This window comes from Trachurus japonicus, chromosome 7 (assembly GCF_045865225.1).
Source record: "Trachurus japonicus isolate A0001 chromosome 7, Traja_1.0".
In the NCBI taxonomy this organism is placed as follows: domain Eukaryota; kingdom Metazoa; phylum Chordata; class Actinopteri; order Carangiformes; family Carangidae; genus Trachurus; species Trachurus japonicus.
In genome coordinates, this window is record NC_140913.1 from 21,785,088 (window position 1) to 21,810,202 (window position 25,115).

The following is a 25,115-nucleotide window of genomic DNA, read 5'->3' on the forward strand; positions in this document are numbered from 1 at the left end:
GAGCAGACGTCCCTCTGTCACCCTGTGTACGGACAGACGCACTCACGCCAGTAGGAGGGGATTGTGGGAAGGGGGTGTAGCTCTCAGAGGGTGTGCTCTACTCCTCTCTTTTCCCTTCTTCCCGCCATCACGGCCCTCTTCTCCTCCAGTCCTCCGGCCCAGCCCGCCGCTCACATACAGGCTCCAGGTATTTTTCTTTTTTATCCTGCGACACCTCTTCCCCGTCTTTTTCACTGCCCTGTAATCTTTCTCCTCCAGCCCCTCTCGCCCTCCTCTCTGTCCTCATCATGGTCTTCCTCCTGTAAACGTGTCTATCGTCGTCGGTTGCCACGCCGCACTCCGCTCGCCGCCATTTTGGCTCGATGGACATAACAGGAGAAACTTTTCTAGAGCTCGGAGGGACCCCTCGACTCCCTGCTGACCATCCCCTTTCCCGTCCTTCCCTCGTGTCTTTCTGTCCCTCCCTGTCCTCCTCGTCCTCTCCCCCTCTCTGCTCCTGGACAGCAGGCTCTGACAGGGTGGTAAACAGTCTTTCTGTGGCTTTCTGAACAGGTGTCTCTCCGTAGACTGGCAGGAGGAAGGACAGGCCTTCTTGGTCGCTTTCTGACCTCAGAGTGTCGACCGAGCCAGGGAGCTGTTGTTGTGTGCAGGTCAGTATGAGTGTAGCTGCTGACCAGTGTTGAAAAGCTGCACCCACAGGACGAAGTGAGGCGCTTGGAGGGTTTCTTATCATCCACAGCCGTTATGATAGGAAATACGAGGGCAATATTTACTCTGTTTCTCATTCGCTTCACACACTGTTTGCACTTTCTGCCTCCGTTAAAAAGGAAGATTGTTGCTTCACCACAGGAACAGGTGTGTTTTTATTAGTTCTATCTGTGATCTAGAGGTGGGACAGTTTGTTTAAAGGTGGCAACTGTAATGTTTGTCTGGACACACTGCGTCATCAGCTACTGTAAATGATACTTTACACTGGAGGAGGACAGAGGCAGAAATGAAACTGTGTTAGGGTCAAACAAACAGACGGAGCTGTTAAGAAAATCGTGAAGCAGAAATTGCATTTTGATGCTTTTGTGCCTCAGTAGTTCGTCAGCATTTTATCAGTAATGCCGTTGATTGTCTGTCACTAGTCTGACCTGCCTTTGCAAAAAAGTAAGTAAAAGGTAGACTTTATCTGATCGATGTGTATCTTTGTCAGCAGAGAGAAAACACGAACGCAATTCATATTACAATGTTTATTTTGATCACAGACACACGTCAGAGGGCAGAATGACATAAAACAAAAGCAAAATATCAATCTTGTGTTTTGCGAATCAAACCAATCAGAATATAGAAAAGAACCAACAACCTATTCGATCATTGAACCTACTTTTCGAGGGGAAATTGAGTCTTAAAATGTCTGCGCATTGTCTGCATTATTAGGACTGCTTCTTGTTAGTACTGTATCTTGGTCTAAATAAGGGTTGGTGGTAAGATGGCGCCTTCGTGCCACGTGTTTAAGAAATTGTGAATATGGGCAGACCCTTTCAACATACCCCTCACAAATCTTGGGTAAACTACTCACAATTCGTCTGCATCAGCCTCTGTCACCTCAAATCACTCAGCTTTGGCACCATGCGACGAACGATATCACGAAAAAGAACCAGAGAAATCTCCTTTTAAGCAAATCGACATGTGACAGTGATGAGAGGAAAATGTTGAGAAAGAAGAAGCTGGAGAAAAATAGAGAGAACAAGGGTTACAGAGACAGAAAGAGAGGCAGGAGTGGGAGAGCTCTGTCCCCGCCCCTCTCTTATCCTCAGATGAACTTATCGTGTTGCCTCATAATGTTTCTGAGTTTTTCTCCTAGAGGCAGTCAGGCTAACTTCCTGCATTCAGCCTCAACATAGCTGATTGGTTGATATCTCGGCTGACCGGCCTCGTTTTGCAGCGAGGCAACAGGAAGTTTCTCTTCTCATGCAGGAAGCTGCAGCTGTTTCGTCCCGACATACACCACTTTGCACGCATACCCTCTGTATACATGCACACAAATATGCACGCACACCCTCTTTCAAAGGGCATACCTCTCCAAGTGTTTGCACCCGTATGCTGTATGCCGCATGTGTATGCGTGCGCATGTGCACGTATGGCCCGCTCTGTGTGACATTAGTGAATGCTACAATATGTGGGCGTGTAGCAACATGCCAGGCCAGGCATCAGAGCTATAAGAAACATCTGAAACCATGGTAACTACACATCTCATCAGCACATTAGCAAACGCATAGACAAGTAGAAAAGAGCAGAGGGGATGGAGAGTGTAGATGAAGAGGAGGAAAGGAACCTTTGATGTATATTTTCTTCATGCAGGTCATCGGCCATCTGTGTAGTTGGAGGGCATGACTAAAACACCAGCTATAGCCAATGATTGCTCTCTTTTAAAAAAAATCATATTATGACACATTCTGTCGAGTGAGCTGAAACCAGTTCATCTACAGAAAATTGCATTACAACAAATTAACCTGAGATACCCAAGTATGGATCTAAAATTGGATGTTTCTGTACTGATTATTCAACTTTGCTCCACTTCTCGGTGTGGGTATCTATGGGTGAAATTATTGCTGGACACTGCGATAGTCAATACAATGGCTCCCCTTATACTCCTGCCTTATCTGGGTCATACTATCGTTTCATCAGACACATTGTATGTTTACCTAGCTCTTACGCCTGCAAGTCCAACATTTGTGTGTGTGCAGCCCTCTGTCTGACAAAAGGGAGAAGCCGATGGCAAAGGACTGGAAGTATTTTCATTTAATTACTATTTAGTAAATCAGGATAAGACAGGCTGAGCTTCTTTTGTGTTCACAGTTCAGGCAACTGTTGTTGTTGTGTGTGTTGTGTCTACCACCGAGCAGTTGTATGTAAGTACATGCATATGGCAGCGTATTTCAGTTCAGTACTGTACATATGAGCATGAGCCCTGTGTGCTTGCGTCTGGTTAATGAGGATATACAGAACATAAGAGCGGGCAACATGCCAAGTGGGCACGGAGAAGGCTCTGTGCTCCTGTCCTTCGTCCTTTAATGTAGGAAAACAGGCGTTCCTTAGGGAGCGGGGAAGGTGAAAAGGCAGGTACCATAAAATAACCATAGCGCTTTGTTAAGCCCTCTTTCTTGCATTTGCCAGTTGCCTGGACACAGTTTTTCTCTGGAGTAAGACTGGACATGAGTAAGAGGAGACATCCGTTTGTATCTTTTTTGACTGTGGGAATTCTTCATCCTGCCATTTATTGTGTGGCATACTTCCTCTGCCAACTCCAGCTCCCCCACCGCTCCTCCTCCTTGCCCACCATCACCACCTCCTTCCTCCCTCATTGAAATTCTGCCTGGCACACAGACACTGGCCATTCTTGGCACAGAGCTCAGAGCTCAGAGAGAGAGAGAGAGAAAGAGAGAGGGAGAAACACACAAGAACCTGTACCAATCGTGTACCTGTACCTCCGTTGTGTCTGTGCCAAGCATTCATCCCGTCTCGCGGACCAAGGGACCAGGCAATCCAATAGGTATTTCCCTGCCGCTGCTTCCTGCGAAAATCTGCTCCAAATTCTGACGAGTTTTGTTGGCATCCGAGTGTGCTGTGTGTGTTTGGGGATTTGCTAATTAATTTGTGTGTTTACGTCGTTTGCGTATTGGGTGAGGAGTAAATCCGACGAATCCTGCATCCTTTCACAGTGGAGGGGAGGAAGCTAAGGCCTATTGTTTCAATTATATATATATTTTTTTATTAATTTTCGCATGGCTCTTTATTCATTTATTCTCTTTGTGTATTTGGAGAGTATGCCAGGTTTAGGCTGATGTTGGAAGTTTGTAAAACTTACCAATAAATACTGGTGACATTTTTTCCACATAATTTATTCTACAATTGCGCAGAGTTAGTGTATAGTTTGATCATAACAGCTTGTCTTAATTATTATTATGTTTCCCTTCTAATCTCCTTAAATGCCCTACATTTTTTGGCAGCATTATAAAATGAATTTGATGATGTTGCACAGACACAACAAATTAAGTGCAAAACGTGCTTTTAACTAATTAAAGATGAAATTCTCAGTGCTACAACTGAGAGGAGGTTATGGCAAACCCAAAAGAAGCTAACTGTAACTGTCACCCAGAGAAAGATTAACATACTCGAGCAGGAAATTGTCTCCAGAAAAACATATCCTGGTTGGTCACAGCGGAGCGGTGTTATCAGAGGACAAGAGAGGACAAGGTCCATGTTTCTTGGCTTACAAAGAATAGTGCTACTGTGAATTTACTACCATTTAGCTATAATTCTGCTGTGACAGATGCACAGACAGAGTGTCTGATAGACAGATGAGATTAACTCAATAGGCCACATTTCTGCCTTTTCTTGTCCTTTCTTCAGGATCCTCTCAGCTGCCCCACAGGCTTGAGGCACATTTATTTTGGAGCTGTTGACAGAGAAAATGATTTGCCCCAGCAGAGCCATGTGTGCCGCTTTTATGTGCCATAGACAAAGTCCACGATCACAGACAACAGCGCCCAGTGGAGCTCACATGACTGAGTCTGATTTCAGTGTTTCCAAAACAGTCGGGAGTTGTGCGGGGTATGGGACAGCAGCAATTTTTTGCAATTAACCCAGAAGCACAGAATTCCCCGCAATTAATGTTTAAATCTTTTTTTTCTTCATTCAAGGCCATGCTCACATGTCCTGTTAAATCTTCATTACTCTGACCCATTTCCCCCAGTGCACTGTGTTATATCATTATTAGTCTGTTGCCCTCGTCCTCCAAATACAGATCCAGTCAGGGGATGTTTCTTGGCGACCAAACAGAGCTCGTAGATCTGTCACTGGCATGGTGGCAGAGTTGGGCATCATGCCAACGCACCCCCACCCCCTTCTGTCTGTCTGGTCTTCTGTAATCAGGCTAGTAGGGTCTACTGCATGTTAACTATGGGCTGGTCTGGACCAAGTCTCAGGGGTTGTGGCTGTATGCTAATTTATGCAAGCAGTGTACCTCCTAACCCTTTCTCTGTCTATCTGAGGCCTAGGTCTGGCATTTAGTCTGGCACTCATTAACCCTTCAGCCGCTGCCATGTTAACCTGCTGGCCCATCCCAACCTTTATCCCATAAGAGAGCAGTGGCTGGAGGATAAACAACGCATTTCCTGATTAAATGAATGCTGCAAGGGAGATCACAGAGACACTTGCACTCTGTTTTCAGTGATGCTTTTCCTTTGTGAACTTTGCAGCTGTCTGATAAGAAATGTTAGAGTTGCTCTCTCACTCAGTGCCCGTGATAGAGTGTGTCGTCTGGGTCTGTTGGCTTCGTCTCAGTGCTTGGCACAAGATTGATTCTTCATCACGCTCGATAGAACAGCGGCTCTTTCTTCATCATGAGACAGCAGTCTCGGGCAAAAACCTGAAAGGTAGACCTTATAGTGTTTTTAAGCAGACCTAAAATGGCCGATGAGCGAGACGCCATTTTGTGTTTCCTTGTTGTGTTTTGGGGGGCAGAATCCCAGCCTTGTATTCAATCAGAGGCAGCTGGTGGAAGCCATATTTGCAGGCATCTGTGTGTGTACCTCCGTCTGAGAAGCAGCAGCCAGCCTACACAGGGATAGCCCACTGGAATGAGCTCAGTTTTTGGCAAAAACGGAAACGAATTCCTGGCACAGAGTCGAGCTGTTTTTTTTTCTCTCTCTCTCTTTCGATCACATGCCAGAGTCTAAGGAAGTCAGTAAGTTGTTTGGTGGGTTTCACACATTAGTGCTCTCACTTTCCGATGTCTGCTTGCTGTTAAATTATTTGTCTTTGATTCATTTTAATGGAATGGATTTCTTCAGCTCCGCAACAACAACAACCGAAAAAAACAAAAAAAAAACATCCTCGGTGAAGATGTGCCAATATGCAAAATTTCCGTGGTAAACGTTTCTTCAAATCTTGGCAATTCAAGACTTGTTGTCATGAAGCACGAGCAGGTTTAGCCATAAGTCATGATTTTGAATCATTTCCAGGAAGCGATTTAAACGAAAACAAAGAATCAGACACAGAGATAAAACCGAAAACGAGATTTTACTCCTTTCTACGGGGACCGAATTTGAACACAACAGTCAAAAAATGTTACATCAATACACACTTTCAGTTTGATCTTGCATGTATTATACAGAAAAGACTAGTTAATTAAGATAACCTTCTCTGTCTCTTCTTCTTTGTGCCATTGCAGGAGTTTTACCTTTGAGGATCTATGCTGCTGAAGCAACATGGATGCTGTCCTTGGGGCTGAGGTAGTAGATTGAATAGTTGTGGGGTTCTCTAACCTCTTTTTGAGATAACTATACAATCTACTGTCTTTCCCAAGGAGACAGCTGAGTCAGCCACTCGCCGACTGTCATCTCCAGATGGGCAAACATGTTGTCCAAACAAAACATATGCTTGCGGCAAATGAAAATAATGCATTGTGACAAGCATTGTTTATTTTGTTTGCTAGAGCAGAAAAGAACTCGGTGTCGTGCTCCCGAACAGGTGAACTCGTGGTGCGCTTGATTTGGGCTCTGTCAGGGTGAGGTAGTAGGTTGTATAGTTTGGTGGGTGGGATAGCACCCTGCTCAGGTGATAACTATACAGTCTATTGCCTTCCCTGAGGAGCTCACTGAACACTCATCAGTACCCAACTCTCAACACTGAGCATCACATTTATTCTTTGACATCATAAAAAAAAGGACCAGGTACATATCTGCTGCAAAGCGTTAGTGTTGAAATGCTTTCTCCTGTCACATGACTTGCTTAAATATATGTACATCTCAATAAAGTTGTACTTGCTTCAAATCGGGTGTCCAAAAATCAGTGAATGAGATCTTGAAATCGCCTGTTGTCATGCACTGTACTGCCTTCTGATGGTGCCATGGTTTGTGTACATGAGCAGCTGTTGAGTTTGTTAGTGTCGGGCACCCTCTAGTGGAGACACAGGAGACAGGAGCTTTCAGCTAAAATAAAGTTTGCAGATCACGGATTGGGCGGCCGAATGCCATGGCGGACTGGAGTCTGCAGGGTTTCATTCAAACCAAACACTGCAAGGGAAGATTTTATCGCAACATGCCTGCGATAACTGCTTCTCAACCTACAAGGTTTCCTGTAATAAAACCTTAAATGGTTGTCGGACACAGTCAAATTTTCATTCGTGTCCCATGAAGTCAAACCTCAAACATCCTCCACTTTAATTAATCCCGTGGTGTTTTGTTAGGGTGTGGTCTTCCCTCCTGATCCACATGTCTCCGTGCGATTGGCTCGGTTGCTTGTTATTGATCCCCGAACTCGCTTGTCCCCATGGCAACAGTTTAGCCTCAATAGAAATCTCCTCCATATTTGACTGTAGGCCTGCTGGATCTTTGGGATGCGGTAGGCATACACCACAGGGTTGATGGCTGAATTGGCATGAGACAGGAGAATACCTGGAAAATGGGATTTTTCACAGTCAGATCTGGTGGGTATTGTGAACTGAGATAACATCCTGTATTAAAAAACAAAACATGCAGAACAGTGTAGGGGAAATGCAAACAAGTCTCTGAACAAGCTGCAGTCTGTGCAAGGACTAGTAAAGTTACAGTCACCTGCCTGTATAGAGTGTCCCTGGCGTGACAGCTTGAGGGCCGTGAAACAGCAGCAGACAGTTCATCAGGTGCAGAGGAATCCAGCAGCTGGCAAACAAAATGAGAACCAGAGCCAGGGAGCAGGCCAGCCTCTTCTCCCTAAGCAGAGAGGCCTGGGCCTGGGGACAGCTCTCCTTTAGACGGCCCTGTAGGCTCCAGAAGATTCGGACGTAGAGGAGCGTCATGACCAGCAGGGGTGCCATGACACACCCCAGGAAGTTGAAGTAGACCATAAAGGGGAGGGAAATGACAGAGAGGAAGGTGCAGGGTGGAGAGGTGAAGGAAGAGGAAGATGTATTGGTGGAATCAGATGTTGGGGTGTAGTTGTGCCAGCCAAACAGAGGTGTGAACCCCAGCAGACAGGAGAGTATCCAGCACACAGACACAGCCAACCATGTCCTCGTCTGTGTGGCGATGGCTTTGTATCTGAGAATGAGGGATAAAACAGAAAGAAGCCAAAGATGAGAGAATTTTAAAATATTTTTGAACAAATTGAATAAGGAAACATGCCACCCACATAGCTTTTCTGGCTGTAAACCAGTGTTTCAGAGTGAGCACCTCACCTGAGCGGTGTGTGTAACCGCAGGTATCGGTCCACGGCGATAGCCAGCAGCGACAGCACAGAGGCCTGTGTCAGCACGAGCACCACACAGCTGAGAAGCAGGCACAGGTAAGGGGTCAGACTCACCCAGCCAATACCACAGCCAGGGGCACAGCAGCCACACCCACTAGGAAGTCGGCCACTGCCAAGGAAACCAGGAAGCAGAAGGTCGGCTCCCGAAGGGAATCCCGGATACCGACGCACACTGCACACACAACCAACACATTGCCAAAGCAACAGGCCACAGCAATCAGCACTTCAAGTACTGTGTAAATCACCCAGCTCAATTCAGCCATGGCAGAGGATGGAGAGCAGGGAAGACACAGGGATGTATGAATGAATTGATCGAGCAGGTTTCCACGACAAGTGCAACAGAGACGGCAGAGAAAAATCCAACATAATCCCGAGTTCGTTCTTCACATAGTCTATCGCTTCTTTCAACTCTTGGCTTCAAATGACCAAAAAAAGTCCCAAGCAGATGCTTTTTTATATACGAACACGCACGCGCTCACGCCTGCATGCACAGGCACTCCATAGAGACACCATCTGTAAATCATCACTGAGTGAAAATCTCTTTCTCACAGTGATAAATGTGGCTCAGTAGCTTCAGAGGAGAGGACCTCTGATCTAGCCATGTCACATTTTTCAAACAAGAGGTGAAAGACTCACTTAGGTAATGGTAGAAGTCACAAAGCTATAGTAACGTGACTACAATGTAAAAGTACTGAAGCAAAAATGCAAAAAATAGCTCCATCCAAATCTTAATCTCCACCTCTGGTTATATAGCCTAGTGTCTTTTTATTTGTTGGCAGGATTACGCAAAATATACTGAAGGTAGAAGCCATTAGATTTTGGGGCAGATCTGGATGATTTATTATGAGTTTAATTTGTTTTTCATGTGTAAGTGAATGTCTCAGTTAATTTTAATTACTTTATAGGTGCAACAGCATCACATTGTATAATGTCACATGTTAATTACAACAGCTGTTGAGAGTCACGGTGAGGAAAAGGTATGTTCATAAAACGGAAAAGAAGTCAGATTAAGTTTTTGTTAAAAGTTAAACTTCAACATTGGCAAGTACCAGAACTATAAACATTGTGTATGTGCCCGACAGTCAGGACTGATGGTGTACTGTATGTGTGTCGAATACAATGTAATATGTCCCTGTGTCATTTGGTTTTAAACATAATATGTGTACGACCTCATTATTTGACTATGAAAATGAAGTTAATTTAATTTTCAAACAAGAAAGTAATACTTTACAGCTACTGTGTGTGTGTGTGTGTGTGTGTGTCCAGTGTATGTGTTTGTGTTTTGTTACTCTGTGTGTGAGGGGACTTTTTAGATGTTACTGATTAACTGGGCTGTGTTGAGCGGCAGTTTTTCAGTGCATACTTGCTTTGCATACACTTTTGGCTGTGTGTGTGTGTGTGCGTGCATGCATGCATGTTTGCTTCAGTTTATGAGCACATCTGTATTTGCTTGGCAGATATGCACTACAGAGTATGCCTTTGTTCTTATAGGTAGATGGACAGATAGATAAATAGATACACAGACAGACAGAGATATTCGGACGAGACTTTCTGATTTATTTAATCTAAAAAAAAGATTTGAACACAAGTATGTTTCACCACCTAATTTTAAAGTCTGTAAAAATGATCTTAGATATCCTCAAAACAGAAAAATAGAAAAACATAACTTTTTTTTTTTTAACAATGATTCAAATTCTACTTATGAAGTAGATTATGTAACAACCTTTTAGATTTACATACTTTTTAATACCAGCTGACTTATCACACATCACCTACTGTACTGTATGCCTGGAGTCTGTGTCTTCGTGTCAGTATCATTTTCAGTTCACAAACTCCATTATGTTCTGCTACTACAGAGAGTTCAGTGTGTCATCATCTGGCTTTTCAAATACTCAGTATTCATTTGTTCCCATGTGTCAAAATCAGCGTCAGTACAAAAGGACATTCAAGCAACATCCACAGCAATTTTCTCTGAATGGCCATTAGCCCATTGAATTTCTCTGCTTATGTACTCTTGCCATCACACCTCTTACGGTGTATTAGAGTCTCCTTGTAGGCCTCTCAGCGTCTTCTCGTCGAACCTATACGTGAGCTTCCTCTTCACCTTCTGAATCTCGCCCGTGCGGGAGTAGTTCCTCAGCGCCCGTGCCATCTTCTGATACGTCATGGGCTTGCGATTTCCCTTTCGTCTGCCCCACAGTTGTGCAAGCCGCTCCTTGTTTTGGGAGGAGAACTGAAAGGTGCCAGAGGAGGACTGGACCCACCAGATGCAACTTCGCATGCATGGCGTCTGGAGCATCTCGAACAGGAACTGGAACAAACGCTCCTTCCTCTTTCCTGCTGAGGAGGAAGAGGATGTAAACACAAATACGAGGTGACGATGATTCATTCAACTGCGTACGTGTGAGATTGTTTATATTTTTACTCTCTGGCTGTGTGTTGATCAAGTACTGGACACTTAGGAGTTTTGTTTTATACATGTGTGTGTGTGTTCGTACCTGACAGTGGGGCCAGAGGGAGCGACTCTCCATCCTCTCTGCCTCCTCTGTCTGATGAGGGTGATGGGGAATCTTGGTATTCCTGGTACTGAGAGCTACTGGACTGGGAGTCTGAGTCAATGTACGCGGGTGCCTCATAGGAATATGCAATGTGTCCCTGAAGAAAAGACGTATAAAACACATAAAATGTTAATCATTCACAAGTGTAACCATCTTCAAAAGTCATGTTTAAAGCTAATCAAATTTCTTGTGTTAGTTTAAATTCAGCATCACAGTGAAGCGTTGTAGTGCTCAGCGATGAAAGAAGTAATTAAACTCTACTTTATGAACAGACTGAGGTTCTTGAACTCACCCATTGGTTGTCATGGGAACTAGGCCAGGCTAGAGGTGGGGCCTGCTCTTCATACTCCTTGCTGGGAGTGTGAGAGCCACAGTGCCACTCATACGCATGCTGACCTGACCAGCTATTCTCTGCAGAGAAACGGGTCAAACACACGGTCAGGGAAGAGCTGTAGAAATATACAAATGCCCAAAACACTGTCAGCATCGTCACGCCTACCTATGATCCTGGTGGCCTGGTGTGTGTGCGTTTGTTGGCCCACGGTGCTCAGAGGGGATGTGGGTGTGTGTGCAGGCTGGACCTCTAGTGAATGCTCCTGCAGGTACTCCTCGATGACCTCCAGGTCCACTTCGGGGCAGGAGGATTGGGCCACTCCAGTCCAGCCCCCCCGACCCGCACTCAGCCTGATCTCAGTCACATAGGCCATCTGACAGAGGCAGAGCAGGACAACAGCTGTCACCAATCGTTAACAGGTTTTAACCTTGGCTTGTCTGTTGTTAGTGATGCTGTCGGGCCTGGAACATTTTCTATGAATGGTGGCATTTATCTGGTGTCAGTCATGGCCTGAGGTGTTGTTTTTATCAGACCCCACTGTTTTCTCTCAGGATAACCCATTGTTGTTTTGTTGTGGTGCAACAGCGGTGCTGTGGTGCATCACACATGCACAGTGAATGATGTTGCCGGGAGATGTGAAGATTTTAAATGGGCTTCAACTCGTCTATTGAGCTTCTATTTTCCATCTGATACTGTAGGTGAAGCACGGATGGCTCACGTACAGAGATGGTTGTTATTATTTCATAAAGCATAGTTTTGTCAAACTGCACACATCAGTGACATTTACATGCTGCTGTGGACTATATGAACTTTAACCTGAGCACTAGCTTTGCATTGTACTGTTTGTGTCTTGGAAATAAGCCAGCAGTAACACCGTGACCATGTTTGTTTTAGTTTGACTAGCAAATTTATGCAAGTGTTTGTGTACCATTCACATGCCAGCGTTGTGTGGTTTAGCTGCTATTCTTAAAAATAACCTTTTTCCCTAGTAACATCAGTTAGAGTTAAATATATATTTTTAGAGCAGGGTACATCTGGTTTGATAAACAAAACACTCTTTTACAAGTCATGGGTTGACATGATAAAATAACAAAATCACTCCCAGAACCCCTAACAAAATGACTAAAAAAGACTAGTTTAAAATAAAAAATAGTATCAGACTCACCGTCTCCATTTCTGCCAACATACTTGAAGGACAATCTGTGAGAGAGAAAACATTGTCATGAAACACCAGAATTAAAGCTGAAAAACAAAATTACAACATGAAGAGAGAAGTGAAAGATGCTGTCACGCATACTTCTCCAACTCATCAGACGCTAGCAGATGATCATATGACGACAACATACAGTCAGAGACTGAATGAATGAACACAATGAAGAAGAAGTGAGCTGTACCTTGTTAAGTCCAAAGTGTACTCCTGGGTCTGGGTCGATGCAGTATTATCCTCAGGCAACAGAGAGTGGAGACATAAGAATGTGAAAGCTCACCTGTGTGATGGTGATGATGACCTGGACCTCACCTCTCTTATATCTTCACATTTTTGGCCAAGCCCCTTTACACAAGAGTGGGAGTGGTTTAAATAAAGGGTATTTCTAGCTATTGTCTCTGAGTATAATAAAGCCTGTTTAGATTATTTAAAATAAAGAGCTGTTAAATATTATATTATGTGAGAAACAAATACTCAGCTCATTAGCAGGCTTTTAGGTAAAAAAAAGAGGCAACATTTTGTGATTATTCTTTTCTTGACACACTCAATTTTACACAACAAGTTTTTGTTCAAAGTTTTAGTTCATGGAATCAAAACCTGTGGTGGATCTGTGGTTTCTTATCGTTTGACACAGCAGTGGTACAGAGCTATGGAAGATAATCATGCGGCTTTACATGTGTGGAATCAAACACGTAGCACTAAATAAGGAATGTGTTTATGGCCACCTGTCCTTTGAGCAGTGACAATAAGTTTAACCCTCTATTTATCATTTTTGAAGCCGCATCATAAACGTATCATAATGATATAATTTCTCCCATATGTTATACAATACAACTATATATTTAGTCGTAATTTAGATATATATTATATTATATTTTCCAGCATCTACATTAGGAAACATAATGTTAAATACATGTTATGAACTACTTATTAAATGTATCTATTATGCTTACAAAAGCTATATATGGGTGTTAAATTAAATCCCTCCAGCTATACTTACCCTGCAGACTTATCCACATCAACTATGCTTGGTATGCCATGGCATTTACTCATAGTTGAGTGAATAAAAATCATGCACTTAAAGTCCCCCTCCCTCTGAAAACTTGATTTGATACATAGTATGGTTAAAGCAACTTCCTAATTAAACTGTTATCTAAAAATGTCATTGTTTCCCCTAACCCACTGTGGTTAAGCAGCAGACAATCACAAACATTACATCACACGGCAGCTAAAGATTATGTGACATCATTTGTTTTTTGCGAGGGAGCATGTTCCTTTTTGTTGATATGCAACATGTGTTTTGTAGCTGCGTGACTTCCCCAAAGCTCGCAGGTCTGAAACACACAAACTCTAATAAGTGAAGTAGCAGAGATTCTGTGGCATAAAACAAACAGAGGTAGTAGAGGACACCTTTATGTTTAACAACTAGCCTGTTTTTTTGTTTTTTCTGAAGCATTGAACCAATTCACAAACAACAACTGTCCTCGTAGTAAAGGTGAACATACAGTACAGAAGAAATTATGAACGAGTTGGAATCACAACCGTGTGGTCAAACAGTTCATTGACGTTTAAGTCTGGTTGACCACAAACTCTAATTTTTCATACTGTAGGTGTGAGCGGGAACATCAGGAGCTTTGTGTGAATGTGTTGAGTCTGTTGTGGACTGATGACCTGTTTTTAGAGTTCCCCTATAAAGTACAAAGAGGGAAGAAACATTCAAAGTAAATGTTCACCTGACATAATTTAATTTAACTTATACAAAGTAAAACAAAGTAGCTCTAAATATATTTAAAAGAACACATTTGACACAGGTATTTGCAGCCTGATAAGTTGTTTCTTAATAAATCCAAATGGAGTGGCAGTAGCCTGTGACCTCCTTAAAAAGGGATGCTATATAAGGATGAGCATATCGTGGGAGAGGCGGTGAATATTTACAACCTAGGTTTTATTCCAGGGCTAACATCTCAACATGATAAAAACTCAAACTCTACAGTATTTACAGGAAGGACATTACTAACTTTACAAATTGTCATGGTTTAGTGTAGCAATTCACCACAATGAAATATTACCACAGGCCCTGACATAATATAAACCCATAAACCTATCAGAGTACACAAAGAAATATTTGGAGGGTCGTGGCAGGTCAGTGTAACAAAGTGCAATCATGGTTTGTTTGCAGACCGAACACAACCATGAAAACAACTTTAGATAATATCTGTACCACTTAAGTGCATGTATTTATATTTGTTGCTGTACTGCACACATGTAGCCTACATGTACCTGTGTGTGTCCATCCATCTAATCATACATATACATATTGGAAATTGAAAATTGATTGGAAAAGTACAGCAGTTAAACCAACAATGCTGATCTGCTTAAACTTCACTTTGAAAGGTATTTAAATATTTTGACTCTGCTCTGATTGAAACATCAAAGCATGAACTAATTGTGCTTCACACTTGACTTTACAGTCACCTGTGGTTTGTTAAGTGGAGCGCTCGGACAAACCTGTTGAGCAGGGTGGACAAAAAGCTTCCGTGAAACATTGCAAGTGATTCCCGTAGTTGATGCACATGTCATACACCCCGTCAACCCTCAGGATCCTAACTGTATATGTAAAACAGGTGAAAGCAAATCAATACACCAGAAATGAAACTGAACAATAGACCTGAAATCCTTTTATTGTATTAACATCTCAGGTGCCTAATATTTGCGTGCAGGGCAGATTTTTACCATCCTCCACCCCTCTCTCCCTCAGCATCTATCATAAGTCTCTATTACCTTTGTTAATCTACTTTCTTATCTTTGTCAAAGCCAAATATGTCTTAACCAAATCAGTACCAATACAAGTACACTGATTATAACATAGACAAATATCAAATTATAACATTATAAAAAATTATGTAAAAAGTATTAAGCTGCTCATTTTATTCTTTTGAGTGATTTTCTTATTTGAGCAGAGACTGACTAGTACTGACATTATTTGCGAACTTTTGAACTATTAGAAAAAAGGCTTTCATTTAATTCAATCAAAATGTTATAGTAAGAAAGATTTACTCACAGTGGAAGAAATCTCTGACTTTAATTTAAAAAACTAAGGCACAATATTTAAAGTTAGATGAGACAAGAAATGCTTTTTTGACATTTTATAAAATATGATTGTTTGCTTTCTTGCTGACAAGGTGACCAGTTCTACTGAGGCCTTGTAATTAATAAATTATGACTTGTTTGTTCAGTGCTCAACAGCTTAAGTGTAAGAATGACATTTTATAGTTTTATGATGAACCAAATGAGAGCGAAGCTTCTCATCCAACTCTCTGCAGGAAAGCAAATTAACATTTCCAAAAGTGATGAAGTATGGGAGGAAATTCCATTTCTATCCCAGAAAATAGAGGTAATAAAATGTTGCCAGCAGTGGTTAGTACTACCAATAGACAAACAGGAATCAACCTGAGGTGACCGAAGTCCACTCCCATGGGTAGTAGCAGTGGCAGAGGTCATGCCAGTACAGTAGTAGTAATAGTTATTGCAGTAGCACTAGACTTTTAATATCTCCAAGGGTAGCACTGCCAGTAGTATAATAACATCAGTAGCAGGAGCAGTGGTAGTTATTATTTATCAAAACATGATGACACTTCCTGAGAGTTTTATAAGAACGCTTGATAAACATGTTTGGAAAATCCCGCAGCATTGAGTGAAATATGTGACAGTTAGGATTCCTCTAACCCAGCCCGCACCTGGAGGACTCAGACAAGGTGATAAGGACGGAGAGACATTGGACTCTGTCAGTCAGATACACAGACGGAGGCAGGTGAAACTTGAGAACTGTCACCTTACCGCCACACTTATCTGACTTGTGTTTTTGGAGCTGCCATAAAAAATGTTGTTTAACACCCCCCTTTAAGAAAGAGCGGGGAAGTCTGAGCTAAAAATACAAGTTTGCATCTAAAAATAATCCGAAGGTAGTGAAGGGAATCGAAGAGGGGCGGGGGGGGGTGGTGAGAGTTTTGAATCTGAGGTTGATTTCAGGAAACATAGGCCTACCAACACCGGCCAAACAAATCCTAAAGATTAAAGATCCCACTTTTTCTCCAACATGAAGATGTACCACTTTACTACTTTTTATTTAACGTTTAGTTTACCCTGCAAAATATCCAGAACAATTTCTTATTTACAGCGATGGTCTGGCAAATGTCAGAAAACATCAGTGCAAGAGATTAAGAGGTTTGCTATTATTTATCTACAGACAATCTGTTTAATACCATGGAAAAATGACTGCTGCAATTACTATCAAATTTAATTACATTTGAATATGTATGTTGCAGGGAAAATCCAGTGATGCATGTGTGTGTGTGTGTGTGTGAGGGAGGGAGAGAGAGAGAGAGAGAAAATTTAATCAGCTGTCTGCCTGTAGTGTATCTGTGTCACTTGGGTTTAACGGGTGGCAGGTGAATTGAAAACTACACACTACACTACAAACACGCACACTGCTGACCATTAGTGTGAGAAGTGTGTTGTGCCACTTTTCAGGCTTATCAACTCAGTCATCAGTTACTGATGAGTAAGGTGCTATGTGTGTGTGTGTGTGTGTGTGTGTGTGTCCAGGTGTAGTGGGTTTACAGTTATAGCCAAACCCCCCAGATTAGTGAACATACGCAAATCTCGAGTACACATGCAGGTAACCGGGAATTCCCCCAGGGTTGGACAAAACGGTGTGTGTGTGTGTGTGTGTGTGTGTGTGTGTATTGGGGTGTGTGCTTGTCAAGTGATTAGTAACAAAGCCACCCCCCACCCTCTTGATAAAACACCAACATATTCTATAAACAGTGGGACTGAACTGAATTGAGTAGTATGTTAATTTCTTCAGCCAACACTTCACATTAATTTAAATGAATCACATTTCATCTGGCTTTGCTGCAAAGTGAGACACAATCATGTGTGTGGGTCTGATGCTCAACATGATGATGATTTGAATGATTTCTGAGGAGGAACGGTTTAAAAAAACAAAACAAAAGAAAAACTCTGTTTGATGTTCATACCCATGGGCAGGGCTCCAGTGGAGGCGAGGGGAATCAGGTGAACAATCTGGCAGGTGAGGAGGCAGTTGGACATGTCGCGGCGCTGGCACACACCCTGGGTGTCAGAGACACGAGCAAGTATGCAAAACCTGAGGTTGACCCCCAACATCACCACCTCTCTATTGCTCTCTCTCTCTCTCTCTCTTCTGTCTCTCTTTCCTTTTCTTTATTTTCACCTTATCTTCATTTCCACTGCAAAAATGTGACCTGTATTCATTTATGCATGTATTTATATACCCTCACTTCAGTTTTGTATTTGTCCGACGCTTCTAAGTTGAAATTAATGTCATTTGCAAGTGGTGACTAGCAAGTGGTCCTGGTTAGGAGAATAATATACATCACTCATATGGGAATGCTGGTGATTGGAAATAGGGATTGGGAACCAGTGGGACTTTGCATTCCCACGGAAGACTGTGTGTGTCCTTCAGTAGGCAGTCCTGCAATCTGTGGGCTCAATAAACACTCATAAACCACACACACCAACACACTATGCAGAAACCGGGCCTTATCGGAATAACACATAAACTCGAGTGCGAAGACTGTACATAAATCATCTGTTTTCATAGCGAGATAAGCAAAGACAAAGAGAGCCTGAGCAAAAGAGTGAAATTTTATCTGAGCTCAGAGGATGAAGTAAAACATCTCCAAGAAATTTTCCATCTTGCTTCCAAAGAACACAATGAAAAGGGCCTGAGGGTGTTTGATGAGCTATTTTGAAACCAGTGCCTGTTGCACAGACGAGAACCCACACACCCCTCTGTACAGCTTGACCAGATCACTGCGTATCCTCCTGCTGGAGGCCCACACCTCCACTCCGCAGCTGTTGTCATGAAGGGAGGGTAGACGAAAACAATAGCTGTCTTTTCTATCAGCCTCCCACATCTGAACTTGCTGCCTCATTAGCAACAAACTCACACGTTACATCTGTCCGTTGTCTCACTTTGCATGGTATATGAAGGCAATGGTGCTTGAACTATGATGTTAACATGACAGAGCAAAATGTTTCTCTGCCCTTTAAAACAGTAAATGATACTGACACTGCAGCATAAAGAAAACATGATTTATAGATTTATACTGACACTGACACAACAAAATCTGACCCTGTCAATCAGTCAGTTCTAGACAAATAAACACTGTAGTGTGGATTCTACCTTTGTCTACTGTACTGTTGCCTAGACACAAACAAACAACAAAGCAAACAAACAAGATTTTGACTAATTTTGGATGAACTCTTGAGCTATACACTAATGTCAGCCTGTTAATTTGCTCTCAGTAACATGCTAACATGCAGATATTTGGCCTATACCTGCCATGTTATAGCTTGTTAGCATGCTATCAATTTGTGCAAGGTTACATTGCAAGATTATCCACTACAGGACAGAATATTTCAGTCTGAACAAATGTGATAGACCAGCTTACATTACCATCCCTAGGGCCAGACTGCTAACATGGCTAAGAATCATGCAGTGCAAACATTAGAGGTATCATTTAAAACTCAGAAACAAATGTTGAGACTCAAGCCCATCCCAAAAACTAAATGATGAGTGCTGTACAAAAAACAGGCACAAAAGTTAAAAAATAAATGGGTGCATTTTAATAATAGGCTGCAGTGGTATGCAAAAGTTTGGGCAGCCCCGGTCAAAATGTCTGATATTCCGAATCCGTGACACCGAGTTAGAACCCCTGCTAACCGCTAGCTTCTCTAGTTGTAGCAACTTAAAGGGACAACGAGGAGTTTCTAATCGGTTATAAAAAAGTCTCACGTTAATGTGGATGAATCTCCGCTACCCACACTTGTTAATGGGCCCATTTTCGATAAATATATCGATCTGTCTCTATCGTTATTTTGTTACTATTAGTGGTGGCGGAGATGCTGGTCGAGCCGACCAGCGTTTCTTTACTTTCAGTTTCGCAACGAGTCATGAGAATAACGTAGCTGAATCGCCGTTTATGGTCGGAACTACGACGGTATGTGAACCTCTTTGAACCTCTGACTTTAATTATTGATGAATGAAAACATGAGTCCGTCTTGCGCCGGTCAAAAGAATTTTACGGTGTGCGCGGAGGCTCATAAAGTAGCTCAAAATGTAGTGTGAAAACGCTTCGCTTTTCCAAAACTCCTCGTTGTCCCTTTAAGCAAAGACCGCACCATAACAAACAGCGCAGTATATTTATCCACGCGCAACCGATCAAAAAGCACTCAGCACAAATAATGCTCAGAACAGCACCAAACGTCATCAACAGTACAAACAGGGTCCGGTTTCACAACTCACCGACTCTCCTCCATGCAGCAACTTTCTGCGTCCAGCATAACGTCCAGGCACTGGCAACACACGTCGGAGTACGACTGGCAGCACAAACATGTGGTTTCAGCGGCCACTGGCAGGCAGTGACCACCACACTGACCACTTGATTCCCCCAGGTCCAGCACATAGACTCCACCAGGCAGCTGTCCCTCTTTCACTTTTCTCCCCAATTTCCAGCACAAATGCACCGCAGCTCTCCCTCTTTCACTTTACTCCTCCGTTTCCTTCAGCTTGTCTTCAGTAAACTCAGTCTCAAACTGATCGGCGCCCATCGAAATGAAACCAGTCGTCGTTGTTCTCAAACTGCATAAACTCAGCCGTGTTGTCCCTGCTGTGATGTCTGCTTGTTACTGCCATGGTTACAGGTAGTGAGCTGGCGTTGAGGCGATTACCAAGTTCAGTAGAGTCCCGCAGCTCAAGGATGAATGTGTGTGTATTACTCCATATATACAAAGTTCCTATGTATTTTGCCTATCAGTTTATAAAAGTTATTATCAAGTGTTCACAGAGACTTGAACGGAATTGGGCAGGGAGAGAATCACGTAAACAAGCGCGAGATTAGACGCGACGTCACCCGCGCGATCAGGACGACGTTCGTTGCCGGAAGAGACTGCCGAAGCAGACATCGCAGAAGGGACAACACGGCTGAAATTATGAAGTTTGACGACGACTGGTTTCATTTCGATGGGCGCCCCTATCAGTTTGAGACCGAGTTTACCGAACACGAGCTGAAGGAAATGGAGGAGAAAAGTGAAAGAGGGAGAGCTGAGGGTAGAGTCTATGTAGCTACTGGACCTGGGGGAATCAAGTGGTCAGTGTGGTCACTGCCTGCCAGTGGCCGCTGAAACCAGTTGTTGTGTTGTCAGTGCCTGGACGTATGCTGGACGCGGAAGGCTGCTGCATAGCGTATAACTGGAGGAGAGTGGGTGAGTTAACCAGGCGAAGCTAACAGATGTTTGATGCTTCTGCTGGGACCCTGGTTTGGTGCTGTTCTGAGCAGTAGGCTATTTGTGGCTATAAGTGGCTTTTTGATCGGTTGCGTGTGGATAAATACTGTGCTGTTTTTTATGGTGCAGAAGATGAAATGATCTCCAGGCATAAAGTTAAACATGAAACCCTTTTTTTTTTTTGCAATATTTTAAGCAATATCAGTGAATTATTTTTGTTTTCTACAATTTCAGAGTGAAAAAGAGCAACAAAGCAGCACACTGCAAAAAATTGGAAACCCAGGAGACTTGAGCTCTCAGATAACTTTGACCAAGGTTTCAGACATGCTATTTACTATTTACTAACTATGTAGGATGCCCAAACCTTTGCTGTCCTTTTCCTTTTTTGGCATTTTCCAAATGTAAAAGATAAAATTAAAAAAAAAAAAAAAATCATATTGTTTAAAAGGGAATGTGTCATTATGCCTTTTGGAGATCATTTCATCTTCCACTTGCTTAACTGTCCACATTAATAGACAGTTTGACCAGGGGTGTTTTTTTTGGTTTGATGGTGATATATCAAATTCATCTCACAAAAAACCCCACAGTCCCTATTATTTGAGGAAATCCACCAGGAACAACTCCTATCATTAGATTACAATAATTCCTTAAAAAGGCGATTACCGAAAGTGCAACCGACCCTCAATTAGGCCTTGAACACTGTACGAGTCCTCTGCTCCTGAATATGATGTTTTTAGTCTCAAGATTTCAAGTCAAGCTTAAATTGCAGTTGTTTTGTCTTCAGTCCTCAAGTTTAATTCTAACTCAAGTTCACATCTCTGCTGTAGGCTACAAGGTCACATTTGAATAACAGATGAATCACCAAATCTCATGGGAAATAAAGATCAGACAGGGAAGGAAAAAAATCCAAAAAGGACATAACGACACTTCAACTTGATTCTTGTTGAATCCATGGGAACTACATCCATTTGGGGATTTTTTGTGCTGTGACTTCTGCACATTTAGGAGTGTCCAGAGGAGTCAGGATACCTGTGTCTGAATAAGTGCACACCAGTTTATGGTAAGCATGGCTGCTGTAGAGAGGGCTTGTGATGTCATGACAGGGAAAGGCTTCCTCTTTCCAGAGAAGACCATAACACCGTGTGAGACACCATTGGACGTTCACTTCTGCTTTGCTGAGCTCTTCTTTGGCCAGTGGTCAGCAGAATGAATGAAGCGGCATTCATTGTGTTCGTGGGACTGTGAGTTCCTGCGGTTTGGTTTTTTGTGCTCAATTTGCAGTCGCTTGTTGCTTATAAACTTCTTCATTCTTTTACAGCACAAATCATAGTGGATTAGAGTGATTTGATTTCTGATTATTAGTTAGAAAACTCTGTAAAGCTAAAGAATTTAGGTGTTTCATTACAGTAAAGAATACTGTTTTAAAACATGTGAATATTCTGCTAAATAGATATGAAGTTTCACACAATTTCACAATACCTTCTGTAACTGATGAACTGGAATCTGGAAGGGGCTCTCTGTCTGTACACTCAACAACCAACTTCTCTATTTGATACTAACGAATACAGTTTTTTTGCCCAAGAAAAGATCCCAATCACAGTGTGTGTGTAAACATGCGTCCTCAGCAGAAAGGGAAAACTTTCAGACGTAAGAGAAGGAGGATTTAGACCACGGGAAAATCACAGATGTCAATAGGCAGCTGAGTGAAAAGGTGAAGGCAAAGTCAAGAAGACCAACTCTAGAAAGGATTTATACTTCAGCAATCTTTGCTCTACAGTGATGAATATAACCTGAAGTAATTTCAGCATTTTTTTTTAGCAGACTTCCACCTAAATTACTCATCTGTCAGTTGTACCAATCAATCTGCAGAGGTCTATTAGGCTTAATCATGACCCTGGTGATTCATGGGTTGGTGTCTATAAAAAAGTTCTGACTGACTGTAAATTGGGTCAGCAATCATACAGTAAGGGACAATACGCAGATAAAGTGTATCTGAGAGGAAGGAAATTATTCGTAGTTCACTTTTTTAAAATAACTATATCAACAGTGCACTTGAGTTACTTCTGTTAATCTGATTATTTTTGCCTGCAAAGTTTTTTTGGTGGTGATGTTTTCATGAGTCAACACAGGCTCTCACACACATGGGGCCTTGAGCCATTGAGAAATGGCCGTTTGTCCTGTTTGTCGCGCCGAGTTTCCACGAGTTGCCGCACGAGTTTAAGGCAAACAAATTTGATTGGTCGTTATCGAGCGGGCGGGATATTCAATGCTTGGGGCGAGACCGAGCTCGGTGTGTGTGTGTTGTCTCAGACGTTTGATTGACGGATCCAATATCAGTGGCTGATGAATCGTGAGCAGGGTGACGCATAATTTGTGCGCCTGCATTATCCAATGCAAAAAAAAACACACTTTCATCCCGGATTTACTCGAAAATAGAATTTTGCACAAAGTTTGGGCTACATCATCTGATAGATGAGTTATTACACTAATGTTAAGACCCGCAGTGGGCTCAAATTCAATTTTCTTTTCTGTACAGCTTTAAAACTTTACTCGAACTTGAGATTCGGTCATGAGGTAATTTTCCATTAAGAGAGTTACTCTGTTGAAAAGAACTGAGAGTGAACACATTTTTGTTCTTTTGGACTTGAATACACTGCATGAGCTCTGTTACAAACATTCATAAAATCCCACTAACAAGGTACATCCTGGTTCAGCTGCTATACTGTATCTAGTGTCCAATACAACTGTGTGGCCTGTGAATTCAGCTGTGTATTTATTTGCATTCATAAAGTGTACACGTCTTGAGAGCTGAAAGCTGCGAGAGCTCTGCAGTAACAGTTCAGTGCACTGTGGATGTTGCAGTGAGACACGAGGTTTGTCGCCATCAGCTGGTTGGTCACTTCCTGACTCCCTGCACTGATGTTATTCAGTCTTTTGACTGAAGATGGCGCCATTTCCTAATCTACAATTCAACTCAAACTCTCATAAAGAGCAGATCACGCGGTATAATGGTATGATTTAATAAGATTATTGTAATCGTGCTCTCAGTGATGATAAGTTTCATTCCTCCCAGGTGCCTAATTTCTGTTTTAATAGCTGTAATCTTTCAGCTGCTGCTCTGTACTTTTCAGATGACTGGAATTCTCTGATGCTGGTGTGAAACCTACAATAATAAGGCTCCTCTCTTCATCTCTCACTATATTGTGTTGAGTCTCCTGCCAGTCCTATCTAAGTTCTGCATGAACGAGACTCTATGGAGACAGTCCAATACTTTCAGTCTCTGTTAACATTCCACATCTGTCTCCCTCCACACTGACACGGCTGATACTATCATGCAGAACTGGGTATGACTACAAAGACGGCACAAACATTCATCACTCACACTCATGCATGCACAAGTGCACATGCGCGCGCACACACACACACACACACACACACACACACACACACACACACACACACACACACAGCTATAGAATTCCACACACACAAAAGCATGATTACTCTTCTTTGCCACAGTGATTGCTCCTTTATTTCTAGGTCAACAAATGTTTTATAGATAGTATTTTTGTGAACTAGTTAAACAGTGGCATCCACCCCCCCCCCACACACACACACACACACCTACAAAGTCACTCAAAAACACACACCCCCTGATTGCAGCGCCAGTGGCGTCGCTCAGAATAGCATCAAACAGAGTGGAGTGTCTCCGTCTTTGGCACTGTACAGGTGCAGACCTGTCTGCTTTAGTCAGTCTATTTCACCATATTAACCCTCGTATATCAAGCTGTCACTGCAGAGAAAACAAGCGGAGCAGAGATCAAAACACAAGAAAGCTTCGTCTTGGTATAATAGTAATGTCTGCATGAGAGATATCATGATGAAAAGGAAAGTGCACCTATACCCTGGAATTTGTTTCTACTTATTTTGCTTCTATTTCAACAGTTAACCACTCAAACATATAGTGCGTGACATACGACTTAACCAGTCTCAGTAAATCATAGTATTCACCACTTTGAGTTCAACAGACTGAGCTCCATCCATTTTGATCCAGGACCACACCCCTTTATCACCACTGTAGCACTCTGCCAGCTTCTAATTGGCTAATTCACTCAACTTGTCTGAACATGATCAACGTTCATCTCATGACAAAGAAAACAACTGCCATGTTCTCTTCACTTCACACTCAGAAATCCTGTCATTTTCACCATCTAACGCTTTTCATCGTGGAATGAATAAGGCCCAGTTGATTGCAACAGTTACTGACTGCATTAAAGTGAGGGAGGCTGTACCACTGGAGGAATACCAGCAATCAAATTTGGTTACTACTGTATGGGTACATTTTAATTCAGGGAACATTTTGACAAATTGTTTCAAAATTATATTAAGTTTAAATTGTAATACAACC

General features: G+C 42.5%; 2 protein-coding genes and 1 long non-coding RNA gene across 5 annotated transcripts in view; 1 reads left to right on the forward strand and 2 right to left on the reverse strand.

Annotated features, from left to right (window-relative positions):
- On the forward strand, positions 1 to 6,822 carry LOC146984723 (uncharacterized). Its single transcript, XR_015036167.1, has 3 exons — positions 1 to 187; positions 553 to 650; positions 6,221 to 6,822. It is a non-coding gene; the product is annotated as an uncharacterized LOC146984723 (long non-coding RNA).
- A 276-nt stretch (positions 6,823 to 7,098) lies between these two features.
- On the reverse strand, positions 7,099 to 8,706 carry LOC146984724 (adenosine receptor A1). The gene is given in 4 exon segments (XM_085782138.1): positions 7,099 to 7,445; positions 7,609 to 8,069; positions 8,207 to 8,339; positions 8,342 to 8,706. Coding segments are annotated over 4 exon segments (1,005 nt in total). The 5' UTR covers positions 8,541 to 8,706; the 3' UTR covers positions 7,099 to 7,233.
- A 1,111-nt stretch (positions 8,707 to 9,817) lies between these two features.
- LOC146984725 (uncharacterized) overlaps positions 9,818 to 25,115 on the reverse strand; it is a 51,226-nt gene continuing 35,928 nt past the window's right edge. Inside the window, exons 2-6 of one of the 3 annotated variants that reach the window (XM_085782140.1) lie at positions 12,335 to 12,369; positions 11,335 to 11,542; positions 11,128 to 11,246; positions 10,776 to 10,932; positions 9,818 to 10,617 (exon numbers count right to left, since the gene is read on the reverse strand). In XM_085782140.1, the coding sequence (XP_085638266.1) occupies positions 10,307 to 10,617; positions 10,776 to 10,932; positions 11,128 to 11,246; positions 11,335 to 11,542; positions 12,335 to 12,355 (816 nt within the window). In that variant the 5' untranslated portion in view covers positions 12,356 to 12,369 and the 3' untranslated portion in view covers positions 9,818 to 10,306. Of the gene's footprint in view, positions 10,618 to 10,775; positions 10,933 to 11,127; positions 11,247 to 11,334; positions 11,543 to 12,334; positions 12,507 to 25,115 lie in introns of those variants that run through there. The other 2 variants (XM_085782141.1, XM_085782139.1) reach the window with 2 other exon arrangements.